General features: G+C 41.3%; 1 protein-coding gene across 5 annotated transcripts in view; it reads left to right on the top strand.

Moving 5' to 3' along the window:
- The window catches only part of DAB1 (DAB adaptor protein 1), a 643,380-nt gene that overhangs the window by 624,728 nt on the left and 4,930 nt on the right, over window positions 1-13,722 (top strand). For all 5 annotated transcript variants that reach the window (XM_081867205.1, XM_081867206.1, XM_081867208.1 and 2 more), the window contains 3 exons: window positions 2,578-3,126; window positions 4,315-4,442; window positions 6,279-6,377. In XM_081867205.1, coding sequence (XP_081723331.1) covers window positions 2,578-3,126; window positions 4,315-4,442; window positions 6,279-6,362 — 761 coding nt within the window. In that variant the 3' untranslated portion in view covers window positions 6,363-6,377. The remainder of the gene's footprint in view (window positions 1-2,577; window positions 3,127-4,314; window positions 4,443-6,278; window positions 6,378-13,722) is intronic.

Genomic DNA, 13,722 nt, shown 5'->3' with positions numbered 1-13,722 from the left:
AGGGCAGCATCACCCTGCCAGCCATTCCTGACTGGACAACCCGCAGCTCCTTTGATGTTAAATTAGGCTATATCTCCATACTTGCAAATTTACTTGTATAACAATTTGCTAACAGGTTGCAGGTGTGGTTTGAATCTTATCCCGTTTTCCGCTTCTGTGTGTTATTTTTATTTTGTTACCGTACACATCCCATTGTCCAGAAAATAAAATAGGTTGAAGTTTTGGAACACTCTAATACAAAAATTCAAAATGAGCCTGGCTTTATCTAGTCAGAGCTGTGGGCATGCTAACAGCTAGCTTTGAAACATAAAGCAAGAAAACTGCTTCTTTCCATAGCAAAATAAATGTGTAGGGTTGGTTTTTTTTGTTTTTTTGTTTTTTGCAACATAAAGACTACCTTATTGTTGTGTACATGCCTCATCAGCAAAACTTGTTTAATCTCCATATAGCAAAAAAATAATAATCAAAAATCTAGGTAGAGTAAACATTAAAATGAGAAAAGGGAATAACATTTGAATGCTGCTTTAGTATACTCAGCCAGGTCATGATTTTTAAGGAGAGGGAGCCACTAATTAAGAAGCTAAATGAAATTTCCCATGTTAAGGTGTGCTGGATGGACAAAAAAAGAAACTGAAACACAGAAGAATTAGAAGTGATGTATGTAAAATGTTGAAACTAGGCCTTCATACAAAATGTTTTTGCAAGCTAATGGATCTTTTGGCTACATTTTTAAAAAATCTCTTAGAAAAGAAGTGGCATCTTTCATTTGAAGTGCAGCCTGGACTATGAACATTCAAACACTGTCCTACCTTATCCAAACCTAAAACTAAACTTGAAGGCTAAGCACACATGGCTGCTCTTTCCTATTAATGTTGGTTAATGAGGCCAATTACACGTGTTCTTCATGGAGAGTGGGAACAGATGATAATAATTGGGGTGGGTGAGTGGGTTTCATAGAGATGGTGGAGCTATCATAGCACCATGACCCCAGCGCTAATGAGATGGAACACCAGATTAGGTTTTTAAAGGGGAAAGACTTTTATCAACTATAACTTTAAAGTCTTTGCAATGGGTTCTAAAAATGCTGGTGACAAAACTCCCTCCCATTACCGCCGGTCCCAAATGGTCTGAGGAGCAGTCACCTCCCTACTTCATGGTCGCTTCATTGTGCTGAGGGAGTTCTGCCTGTGTAACACACACCATCCTTGTGGATATGAGACATTTATTCAGAACCCCTAACAATCCTACCTGTTTTGAGATTTTAATGGTTATGTATGATACTCCTTTTATCTTCTAAAAGTGCTTCAGAGCACTCACCACTGTTGCTTTTTGTGCATTTCTTCATATAATCTACATTGCACTTGTGTATGGATATTCATTATATTTACCTACCCTTGGTACCAAATTCACAAAGGTAGGAGGAGACCATTAAGCCCTAGGCCCATTTTTGAGGAAAACACCACAAATCTTTAGCAACTGGAATGTTTTGACATTGCACCAAAGGGGCAGGTGGCTGGGTGAAGGACAAAACACAAGTGAGGAGGGGAGGCAGTCTTGCTTTATATAGCTGTTCCCTACTCCTCTAAAGCAGTAGTGTGGGCTTGGCTGCTGACCTTTACTCTCACAGAGGGCCAGAAATACAGTTCTAAATGATGTGCATGCTCTGTTTTAATCAGTCAGATCAAATAGGTCTTGTAGGCTATCTGCAGTGCTCCAAAAACTTGCAATACCTGTTTGACTAGAGATGCCAGGAGAGGGGGGTGAGGGTTGTATGAATACACTGGGGCAGGGTGAGTGTGAATGTTTTTTCCATACTACTTTCACCTTTCTGCATACAGTTTGTGTGAGTTTGCCCACCATCTGCGTGTTACTCAAAATCTCAGATATATGATTGACATTCTCCATATCTAGATACCTTTTCTGCTCTTGTGTGATAACTGCAGCTGCTGAAATCCAGTGAGTAAGGAGCTAATATCCAGTATAAATAGGGGGGGAAATCAGAAGTCTACACAGATGGTCATTTCAGAAACATAATTGCACCTTGGGCAATTAGCTTGATAAATTTGTGGGTAATAAATGGGCAACGGACAACATAGAAAGAAAAGGGTTTAGATATAAACTACGGTATGGAATAGGTGAAGACAATACCCTTTGTTAACCTACTTAGTGAAAATGCAAGAATAAAGGAAGCTTATGTCATGCTAAAAATACTGGAAGCAAAGTACTGGTACAACTAAGTACTGGTCCGTGATAGGCTGGGTGAGTGAGCAAAACAAATACTCTAATATAGAAGCTTTCCGTTCAGAAGAAAGGGCAGAGAAAACATTCCCTTTTTTCTCTTATTTATTGGAAAATGCCATCTCATTAAAACAGATTTATTTTTGCATGTAGTCTAGTAACAGCATCTGAACCTGCCCCATGCCTCTGTCCAACAACGCTTTCAGTGGAGCAACAGAAGTTACCCAAACTCCCTGTGATTCCTCATTTGTATATCTGACCTACTTTTCTTCCTTGGCTGCCATGGGTTTTATTTATTCTTCCTGTTCTGAAATTGTCCCCGCTCTCTTTCCCCCGAAGGTTATGTTGCAATGGGAGCTGTCCTGCCCTCCTTCTGGGGACAACAACCTCTTGTTCAACAACAACTGGCCATGGGTGCTCAGCCTCCAGTTGCTCAGGTGATGCAGGGAGGACAGTCAATTGCATGGGGACAACCTGGGATATTTTCTCCCACCCAGCAACCATGGCCATCTGTAGCTGGTCAGTTTCAGCCTGCTGCCTTCATGCCAACACAAACTGTATTGCCTTTACAAGCAGCCATGTTTCAAGGTACCGTTGCCCCCATTGCTACCGTTCCACCTACAAGCGATTCCACCAGATCCAGTCCGCAGACAGATAGGCCTAGGCAGCAAGCAGGAAAAGAAATGTTCAAAGATTTCCAGATGGCTCAGCCTCCGCCAGTGCCATCACGAAAACCAGATCAGCCTTCCCTCAGTTGTACCTCAGAGGCCTTCTCCAGTTACTTTAACAAAGTTGGGATGGCACAGGAAGCAGATGATTGTGATGACTTTGACATCTCTCAGTTAAATTTGACTCCTGTGACTTCTACAACGCCATCGACGAACTCACGTGAGTATTCCCCGTTTTTCTGCCGCAACCTTCCGCACATTGTTTCCCTTTTCTGAGATGGAGCTGTCAGAAGTATCCATGAATGTAATTAAAAATTAAATAAATTGGGCGTCTTTGAAGTTGGGAAGACATGAAATCGAGAATAATCGCATGGAGTTCATGGATGTCTGTAATTAATTACACACATTACTTTTAATGAATTTCATTTTTGAAAGACAGTGTAATTTAGTTGTTGAAAGACAGTGTCATCTTAAATATGCATAAAAACTGGCTTGCACAATCAGCTTTGGAAGTTCCCAAAGCTGGGATTCTGTTTGCTATCTTCATGAGCTAAGGAAATCCAGAAATTTGGTGAGGGTTTCTGCCCCCCTCCTCCAATGGAAGCTGTGCTTGATGCAATGGTGGCTTACTGATTTTGGATTCATAATTACCAGCCTTACTTGAGCATTGTGATTACATTGTTGCAAAAACATTTTGTGTGAATCAACCCTAAATTAAGAATTGCTGATGAGATGATTCCTGTGCTTAAACACGCAATAAAATTGGATGGAGGAATTGGATTTAAGCAGGTGTGGTGATGGATCATCACTGCACTGAAGCAACATTCCTTTAGTGTGCTTAATGTGTATTTCTGATGGTACTGCAACAATTGCATTGCAAGTGATTTCAGTGGACTACTGCTAATTTTATACTTCATTTGTTTCACAGTGTAGTTAGAAGAAATGACTCAGTAGGCATCTGTAGTTTTTTAAAAGATGGACATCTTCCAGTGATAGAAAGCTTCTATTATTTATTTATCTTTTTATTTATATTTATCTAATTTTTGTTAAAGATTTTAAGATAAACACATTGGTACTGCTGCATAAATTAAAAACAAAGTAAACCCAGGACATTGTTGTCATATGAATGATAAGAGGTTGCTGAATTTTGCAAACTAAAATTAAAATATTTTGAATCTTTCAAAACTGTCAAACTCAATGGTTCCCAAACACTTTACTAAGAGCAATTTTGCCTTTTAAAACAAGTTTCTCAGATCCATTTATTGTTAATCTTGGGGGGGATTGCCAAACCACACAGTGGCACTAGGCTCATAGCCCCCCCCCCCCGACACCTGCCAGCAGGTTCTCTGGTGATATTTAGGAGTCAGTCAGCCCTTCAATTCAAATTATCTCTATTGTCTTTATTCAGCTCCAACTCCTGCTCCTAGACAAAGTTCCCCATCCAAATCCTCAGCATCTCATACCAGTGACCCTGCTGCAGATGACCTCTTTGAAGAGGGCTTTGAAAGTCCAAGTAAAAGTGAAGAACAGGAAGCGGTAAGTGGGGCAACTCCAAATCATTAACCCATAAACTGCTCAGTTACTATGTACATGATTCACAGTTTTGAAAATTCTAGTCAAATTCTACTTTGCATGAGTACTAAAACATTTGCTGTAGATCACATTAAAGGTATTATTCAATCAGCAAAATTGAAATGTAGAAGAAAATAGAGGAGTGTTTCCTAGTCCAATTATAGACACTTAACATTGACTTTGGGCAATGAAGGTTGCCCTACAAAAAATAGAGAGTTAGGATATGAACGCAAATGTTCCCTCAATTTTTCTCCCTATTTGATGCAATGTAACTCTTCTAATTTTCTCCTGACTGCTCACAACTAATGTAAATTACAGAGGACAGAGTGTTGATCAGTGCTCCCACTTCACTCTTCCAGTTTCTCCATCAGCACCAATATGTGCTAGACTAGCACGTATACTGCTGAAGCAAAAACGTGTAAGTCAAAATGGAAGATTGCACAGATTAACTTAACATTTTTATCTACATGTCAGCTTATGCAGTCTATTTGAGTGTTCCTACTTGTTATACATTTCTGCTGGATTGTTCTCTCATGATTTATTAGTCCGTATCTACCTCCTCCTGCCAGCTCTTCAAAGAGACAGAATTCAGGAGAAGCAACTGTGAATTAGATATCAAGAACTGGAAGCAGCAGTGTGCCATCAAAGCTTTGTGTGATGGCACCATTGTAGCCAATATAAATTTGCAGTTCTGCCTTAGAAACACAGAAGGATATTGGGGCTGAAAGACAAAGGAGTTCAGAAACTTTGGTGTGATGCAATGGGGGGGGGAGTTCAAAATGCAGCCCCTGGCACTCAGTGTCTGAGTCAAGTTTTGCCACCGTCAGGCTGAACTCAACCTAGGAAGGATCTTACAGAGTAGTGAGTTCTTCCCTCTGCTTTCTCCAGGGCAAGCCAGGGAGGATGATTGGCAGGGAAGAGGGAATCCATGTGCTTTATATGACCAGATTGTTTTCAGGGGGAGGAGGTGGCAGATTTCTTCAGACATTGTAAAAATAGCACAACACATTTGATTTCCCAGGGGGAGGGGGGAATCAGTGACATTTGAAAATGAAAGTAAGTATACACCTTAATGCTGGGAATGGACAACCCTTCACAGGTCAATGTGTAGTGGCTTGGGTAGGTGACAATATGGATAAGTTTTGCTGTCAGTACAATCACATGGCTTGGCTTAAGTTGAATAGCACGAGTGGTGAATACAATAGCTAACGCATGACCCTGTGCCTGCCCCACTTGCAAGGAGACAGCAGAAGCATGACCTCACATTGATAATGGCAACCTGGTCTCAGATCTGTGGTGTCCAAATTTGCTTGTGATGACCACAAACCAAATATGGGCACCATACACAGATCCAGATTGCTTCTCACATTGCTGAAAACTCATATTTGGCTGGGTTTGAGTTGCGGTGCAAAAATAGTCAGACGTGGCCATGGCAACTGCTTCAAATGAATGGCTCATCACAAACTAGAACCACTAATTAGGCAGGCTTAAAGCAGAAGCTATGCACTAGGCATTTGTCTGCTTCTTGACCAAGTGTTGAAGGTAAAGTTAGCTTTGGCCAAAATGCACTTACCTAAAAGACTGTTTCTGTGAGCTCAAATCAGTTTACTATCCTATCCAGGGCTGGCCCGCTGGCAGCAGTTGGTCCTAGGAAATATCATCTGTAGTATATGGCTTTTAAATTATTTTCATCCACAATAGGCATTCATATTAAAATGCACCCACTGCATGAAAATAACTGCTGACTTTGTTTTCCTTTCTGTTGTTGAGAAAAAAAGGTGTTATGTTCTTGTATTCTAGCCTGATGGATCTCAGGCCTCATCCAACAGTGATCCATTTGGTGAGCCCATTGGTGATACTGTAAGTCCACAGGGCGATAGCTAGATAGCGCAGGTTGGGGTAGGTATCTGTCCTTTTCTCTCTGTCACTTTTGAGCTATTCATATTCACCATTGCCTGCCTTCATTTACATTGATGCTAGCCACAAACATAATATATTCCACATATACAATATGGAATATTTCATACCTTCATTTCACTATTTCTCACACCATTGATGCATCACTGGTTGATAATTCCATTTCTAGGTGGTGCACTTTTGTGTTGTCAGAATAATAATAATAATAAAAAAATACAACCCTAGGGAAAATATATATTACAGCAACTGTGAAATGAGAGATTATCAACAACAGGTTCATAGTCGTTGTTTTTCTTACAGAATATCAACGCTCTGCAGTTTCTGGTATTCATGATTACCATTTAAGATATTTGTATATTGTGCATTTTATCTTTTTCTGATAGAAATTGCAAAGTGGCAGGCAATGTTCATCCAGGACTGAAATGACATCAGCAGTGCAACATATTTTTTAAGAGAATGAATTAAGCACTATCAATAAATTAAGATGTGCCTTCCCACTCTGTGGCCACAATAATGGTCAATTGGAAAACCTATTAGTTAAAGGGTCTAATGAAAATATTAAATTACAATGCTGATGTCTATGGGTTAACAACCCATTGATACAGAGAACATATAACCCTATCATTTTAAATATATATTTTCCATGACAAAATGCTAAGGCAACACAATTGCTTTAATCGTTAACTGCACGCTGCATGTTGTGGGTGTTGATAGATGTTTTATGAGGGTGACCGTGGCTATTTTTATTCTGGCATCTGTGTTTTGTCAGAAAGATTGTGATGCTACAGTGCCTGTGAGTGTTGAACATCCCCATCTCATCTCAATGTATTCCAATGCTGCCATATGAAAAATGTTTCTTTTATTACACTGCACTGTGATTTGAAACAGTTCAAGCACTATGTGATTTATTGCTCATCTTTCTGTGTATGGAGCATATGAAACAAATTAATGGAAATGGTGGATTTATTTTTAGTGCATAATGTGCATTGGTTTCCAGGCTTTTTTAAGAATGTGCTTCCAACCACAGATATCTGAATGTACTAGCTGCTATCCAATAGTCCCTTTCCCATGAGCCTAAAACCATTTCTGCCCTCACCTGAAACCACTGTCATCCCTGAAGTCTGTGCAGTATCACTTCCTCAGCTACTATTTTTTTTTTTTAAAAAGAAGAGGTAAATTTGAAATGTTTGCTTTGTCATTTGTGGCTTTAGATTTCTAAGCAGTATACAACTAAGGGAGTGTCAGACTCTTCAATAACTATTTTGTCTCTTTAAAAATGTTCCTTTATCCCACTTTCCCCATCAGTTTGAACTATACTATTGTGCTTTGCTTTTTAATGTTTGCACATTATATGGCTCCATATCAGCATTATGACAGTTTAAAGGGAGGGATGAGCAGGTGTTCTGTTTTGGCTCTCCCACACTTTCATCAGGTAGGGGAAATCTACAGTTAATGCTTTTTCAGATAGACTATCACTTAAGACAGGGATGGCCAAAATGGTGCCCTCCAAATGATTTAGACTACAACTCCAATGACCCTCTACCATTAGGCCAATGGAACTTGGAGGCCTAAATTATCTAGAGGGCACCATGTTGGCTACTGCTACATTAAGGAATTGAATGGACCTGTTCTTTTCCCTTGAAGCTGCCACAATATTTAGAGGGCGAATAGTCCAAGTTTGTTCTGTATGATCAATAGTTAAAACTGTCACAAGGCCTAATATCTTCAGTCCTACTTTATTAATGCTAAGCATCTTCTCCCAGTAAGAGGGAGAGAGAGAGGTCTTCATATTTATAGAGGGCTTTAGAATTTGGAAGTGAATAAACTTGGCATGAACACAGGGTTCTGTTGCACTCAGTGATGCACTTGATGTTATCTTCACTCAATGATCTTGTTTATGCTGCCTCTGTATATACCATATTTACTCGAGTCTAATGTGCCATCGAATCTAATGCACACCTTAACTTTCATAACATAATTTGGCCAAAAAAGGTGAGCATTAGATTCAAGTAAATATGGTATTCAAGTGCACTCTCCCACTTGGTTTTTTAATGTCATTTTGCTTTCTGTGTTGTTAGCACTTATTTTCTGTAGTATCTTAAAGTCTTTGTATTTGAATAACCGAGTGTCTTATCAGTTCCTATATCTTGAACTACGTTGCACTTTGCATCTACCTGCAATCTTAAACTGAAGCTTTCAAACTTGGAATTCACAACTAACCTTTAAAGAAATGACAACCGTGCTGTTAGTAGTCAAATCTGCAATCTACTGATAAGCAAAATGTTTGCCTTGCTGTGGTTTTTTAAATCAAAAGCCAGGACAGATGTCTTAATGCATTCACTGAAATTGCAAAAAAAGAAAGAGTGCAGCACTATTCTTAGGCAGCAGCACGTTGTTTCAATTCAGATAATGTAGATTTGTGGATCACAAGTCAAAGGCAGCAAACAGCTATAATACATTTATTTATATTTCTTCAATGGCTAGTGTTGTGAAGAAAAGGCAGCACTTGCTCAAAAGTATTACAATCTTTATTTATTTTTTTATCCATCAAGGCATAGCAGGATTTTTTACAGGAAGGCAGTTTGTGTGGCAAGGTCCCCAAACCAGCTCCTCATTAGAATAAAATTCACACTGACACAGAATTTTGGTTTGGCAAAAGGACTATATCGGACTCCTGCCCCCTTTGCAGGAAGTCAGTAAGGGTAAACCACCCAAAGAGGAAAACACATCAGCGGAACCCGCCTGTAGCTCTCCTCGGTGTCCCCAGAGGCCTGGCATGGCCCTAGCCCCTCAAGCAGACATCGGACAGGATCCAGGCCCTGCATTCCTTTAATGGAATACCCTTGGTCAATGGACCCCTCCCCCACAAATCAGTGAGCCAATGCCTAACTGCCATACCTTACAAAGTTGTAACGAGGTAGGCTAAGAGGTAGGCGAAAACCAAGTGGCCATTGCCAAAGTCCAAAGCAAGGCCAGAGGACATCTAAAATAAAGGGCGGGTGTTCAGCAGCGTGAAGCAGATGCCTGACACATGTCATGCTCCCACTTTTATACCCCCCCCCAAAAAAAGTGGTTGGCCAAGCAGCTAGGGTTATTGTGATGCCACCCTGGCATGACTACATTACTCCGCCCATGCCGGGGGGAGGGAGGAACAGGTCTGGTGGCCTGCCCGCAACCAGGACCATCCTTAAAGAAGATCCCACTTGTCAGAACCCAACAGGATTGTCAGCATAAAGGGCTGATCCCCCTGTAGCAGTGAGCAGCCACGTGCAGTTTTTACCCTCTGACACATTCCTTTTTGGCTGCTGCCTAAAGGTAGTCACCTGTAGCGCAGAACCTTCAATTTGAGGAGAACTGGACTGAGATAGGAGAACAATGGTGCTTAGTTTCCTGTCTTTCCTGTAGGTGAGCCTATTGTTATTTAACATATTTGGACCTGTGCTTGGAGGAGCTGCATATATTAACTATAGTCAATGGTCTACCTTCAAATAACATGGGACATAATTATGCATAAATGAATTGGCTTCACTATTACAGTAAAGATCTTTATATTTTGAAAAGTACCTGGGGGGGGGGTGGGCCTGATTCAAGTGCTGCTTATCCTTCTAGGCCCCATTTTCAGAAATGTTGCCAACACGCCAGAGCACTTTGATTCTCTGTGAACACTCGAAGCTAGTCCTGGGCTGCTAAGCTGAACTATGAATGGTGAAATTTGTCTGTTTGTTTTTGTCTCTTTTGTTTTCCCATTTTTCCAGTTCATGTATTCATTCGCAGAGGGCACATTAGATAGGTTTGCATTATAATGTGAAGTGAGCACATTTCCCCCAATCCCTGGGCCAAGTGTGCTTTTGTCTCACAGGATAACAGTGGCCAGATACAACCCACTTACTGGAGGCCAGACTGGTCCAGCTAAATTCAGCCCCATAACCATTTTGCCAAGTGGTTAACATGAAGCAATACATGTTATTTAGTTATACAAGTTAATAACTATTGATATTCAAGTTATGGGGTTATATATATATATATATATATTTGCTTTCGTAGATTTTCACGGGTACAGGAATGCAGGTTTTGGTGTCCTCGGGTGTCTTCCCGTGTAAAAGTTGGGGTGTCTAGGCGACGTTTCGACGAGGTCTCACTCGTCATCTTCAGGCTGGTGCTTTCGGCTTCTTGTTACTGGAACAGAGCAGGATCTCAGTGTTTGAGTTCCTATAAATACTGTAGAGGGGGTGTGGTGTATAGCCTCCAATGTTCTGGGCAGAGAGGAAGTTCCCAGGCTAGTGTGCCTTTTCTTCTTTTGTTCCTTAATTACTTGAGAGATATCTTGAGTGATTTCTTGAGTGATATCCTGAGTACCACTTAGGTGGGTCATTAGGTGTGGATTAGTTGTTAAAGTCTTTGTGTCTTGACCTGTTAAAGTCTTTGTGTCTTGACCTCTTGACACAAAGACTTTAACAACTAATCCACACCTAATGACCCACCTAAGTGGTACTCAGGATATCACTCAAGAAATCACTCAAGATATCTCTCAAGTAATTAAGGAACAAAAGAAGAAAAGGCACACTAGCCTGGGAACTTCCTCTCTGCCCAGAACATTGGAGGCTATACACCACACCCCCTCTACAGTATTTATAGGAACTCAAACACTGAGATCCTGCTCTGTTCCAGTAACAAGAAGCCGAAAGCACCAGCCTGAAGATGACGAGTGAGACCTCGTCGAAACGTCGCCTAGACACCCCAACTTTTACACGGGAAGACACCCGAGGACACCAAAACCTATATATATATATATATATATATATATATGCTTTCGTAGATTTTCACGGGTACAGGAATGCAGGTTTTGGTGTCCTCGGGTGTCTTCCCGTGTAAAAGTTGGGGTGTCTAGGCTATACACCACACCCCCTCTACAGTATTTATAGGAACTCAAACACTGAGATCCTGCTCTGTTCCAGTAACAAGAAGCCGAAAGCACCAGCCTGAAGATGACGAGTGAGACCTCGTCGAAACGTCGCCTAGACACCCCAACTTTTACACGGGAAGACACCCGAGGACACCAAAACCTGCATATATATATATATATATATATATACACACATACTATGTCGTGCTATGCTGAGTACTGTAAATGAGCTCATCATAGGGATGGGATAACCAAGCAAAGCACAATTAGAGGCTTGTTTTTCATCATGAAACCCAGTGCAAAGGAGAACTTTAGAAACATACAGTGTTTTTATACATAGCAGCTGTTATTAATGAGTACATAAAGCAAGGGTCCCTTCACCATAAGGAAGCAGAACAGCCCTGCGCCTACCCCTCCACTGTTGGATTTGGCTCTCTAAAGAAGCCTAGCTTGTAGTATAAAAGATACATTACAGTCTTGACTGAGGTGCTACTCCTTTGGGTTTCCTTGACCTTCTTTCTCTGCAGCAGAGTCTCAACACAGGGCTTTCCTTCTGACTGGATGATCAGGAAGCAGAAGACTTATTTTCTGAAATGCATCAGCTGAGATTCTACTTTCTGTTCAGCCAGCCAGAAGGAAAACACTCTGCTTAAAATCTACATAGGAGCACAGAGGTCAAAGCAGCCTTGGGAGAATTGCAAGTTTAAGTTCATAATGCATCTTTTATGCCAGCCTTACATACATCAGTAAGAAAAATTCTGCCCATCACCTTGTCTGGTTGGCTTCCACTAGCAAAAAGGGATGTTCTCTGTTAAGATAATAAAGAATACAGGGACAATAGTAATGGATATAAGGTAATTGGTAATACTTTTAGCTTGAAGAAAAGGTCCAGAATGGTAGTTCCCTTAGAAAAATAATAATGGGAGCAAACAGTACTATTAGTTGTAAAGCTAACCTACATAAAGGCTATTTGCAGTGCTGGATTTACATATAAGATAAACTAGCTTAGGGCCCCACTCTCTGGGGGGCCCCAGAAAAAATTAAAGGAAAAAAAAGCTGGATGTTCATTTCCAAAATATAAGATAAAAACAAATAAAATAAAACCTACATACAGTTAGAGCTTAATAATTATTTCACTACTAATATACTTCTTAATTGTATTTCATTCCAACAATTACTTTGATAAAATACCGTATTTTTCGCCCTATAGGACGCACTTTTTCCCCTCCAAAAATGAAGGGGAAATGTGTGTGCGTCCTATGGGGTGAATGCAGGCTTTCGCTGAAGCCTGGAGAGCGAGAGGGGTCGGTGCGCACCTACCCTTCTCGCTCTCCAGGCTTCAGGAAGCTCTGCGCAACCCTCGGGAGACCGGCTCCGAGGGTTGCGCAGAGCTGCCTGCAGTCCCAGGCTCAGCGCAGCTCTGCGCGGCCATCAGGAGCGGTGCGCGAAGTCCCGCCCGGCTCCCGATGGCTGCGCAGAGCTGCCTGCAGTTCCAGGCTCAGCGCAGCTCTGCGCGGCCATCGGGAGCGGTGCGCGAAGTCCCGCCCGGCTCCCGATGGCTGCGCAGAGCTGCCTCCAGTCCCAGGCTCAGCGCAGCTCTGCGCGGCCATCGGGAGCGGTGCGCGAAGTAAACTAGCCAGAATTGTGAGTGTCTGCAGTCTGCAATCTATGTAAGCATAATCTTTGAAGTGTCCCCAAACTTGGAATAGAATTGTTATTCTTTCTTACATACTGGGGTAAATATGAATATGGACATAATGTTCATTATGTGTGCAATAAGACCTGATTTGAAATGATTTGAAATGCTGAGATTCTCTGCATAGGTGTTACAAATTCATGGGGCAAGATCCAACATCACAATAGTAGATGTGATGGGACTTCCCTTTACTCTCTTCTGTAGCCCCCTCTACCCCCAACTTTGTGCCCTGTTGAGGGTCCCCTAGCCTCCACAGCAGATTATTTAGGGGTACTGGGAGCTTGGAGGAGGGGGAGAGGAAGTAGAAATCCCATTTACCTGAGCAAAAGTCCATTGCCCAGGTGGACTGACCTTTTTGGATATCACCCATAAAGACAAGATATGGTATGCTTACCTTTACCCTTCTTCTTGAGAAGTGAATACTTTGTGGATTGGAATGCAAAATATGCTGCTGTTACATGCTCCAACTCATTCATTTTTTACTTACAAGCCCTGCAAACAGAGTTCCATAATATAATTCAGAATTTTAAATTAGTCATTTACAAAGAAAAATAACCTGCATTTTTTTTAGACCACCACCAACACCAACACTCCATTTGGAAATAACCCGCACAGTATACTTTTGTCAAGACCAACCCAAATGTCACAAAGTTGTGAGCAAACTTTCAAGTTCTCCAGAATTTTTATCACTTGCATGTGCTCATTGCTGGACTCAACAAGGAGGGAGC

Source organism: Podarcis erhardii (assembly GCF_964252035.2).
Source record: "Podarcis erhardii genome assembly, chromosome: 6".
NCBI classification, from domain to species: Eukaryota; Metazoa; Chordata; class Lepidosauria; order Squamata; family Lacertidae; genus Podarcis; species Podarcis erhardii.
The sequence above is the reverse complement of the archived record's forward strand: the minus strand, read 5'-3'. Positions and strand labels throughout refer to the sequence as shown.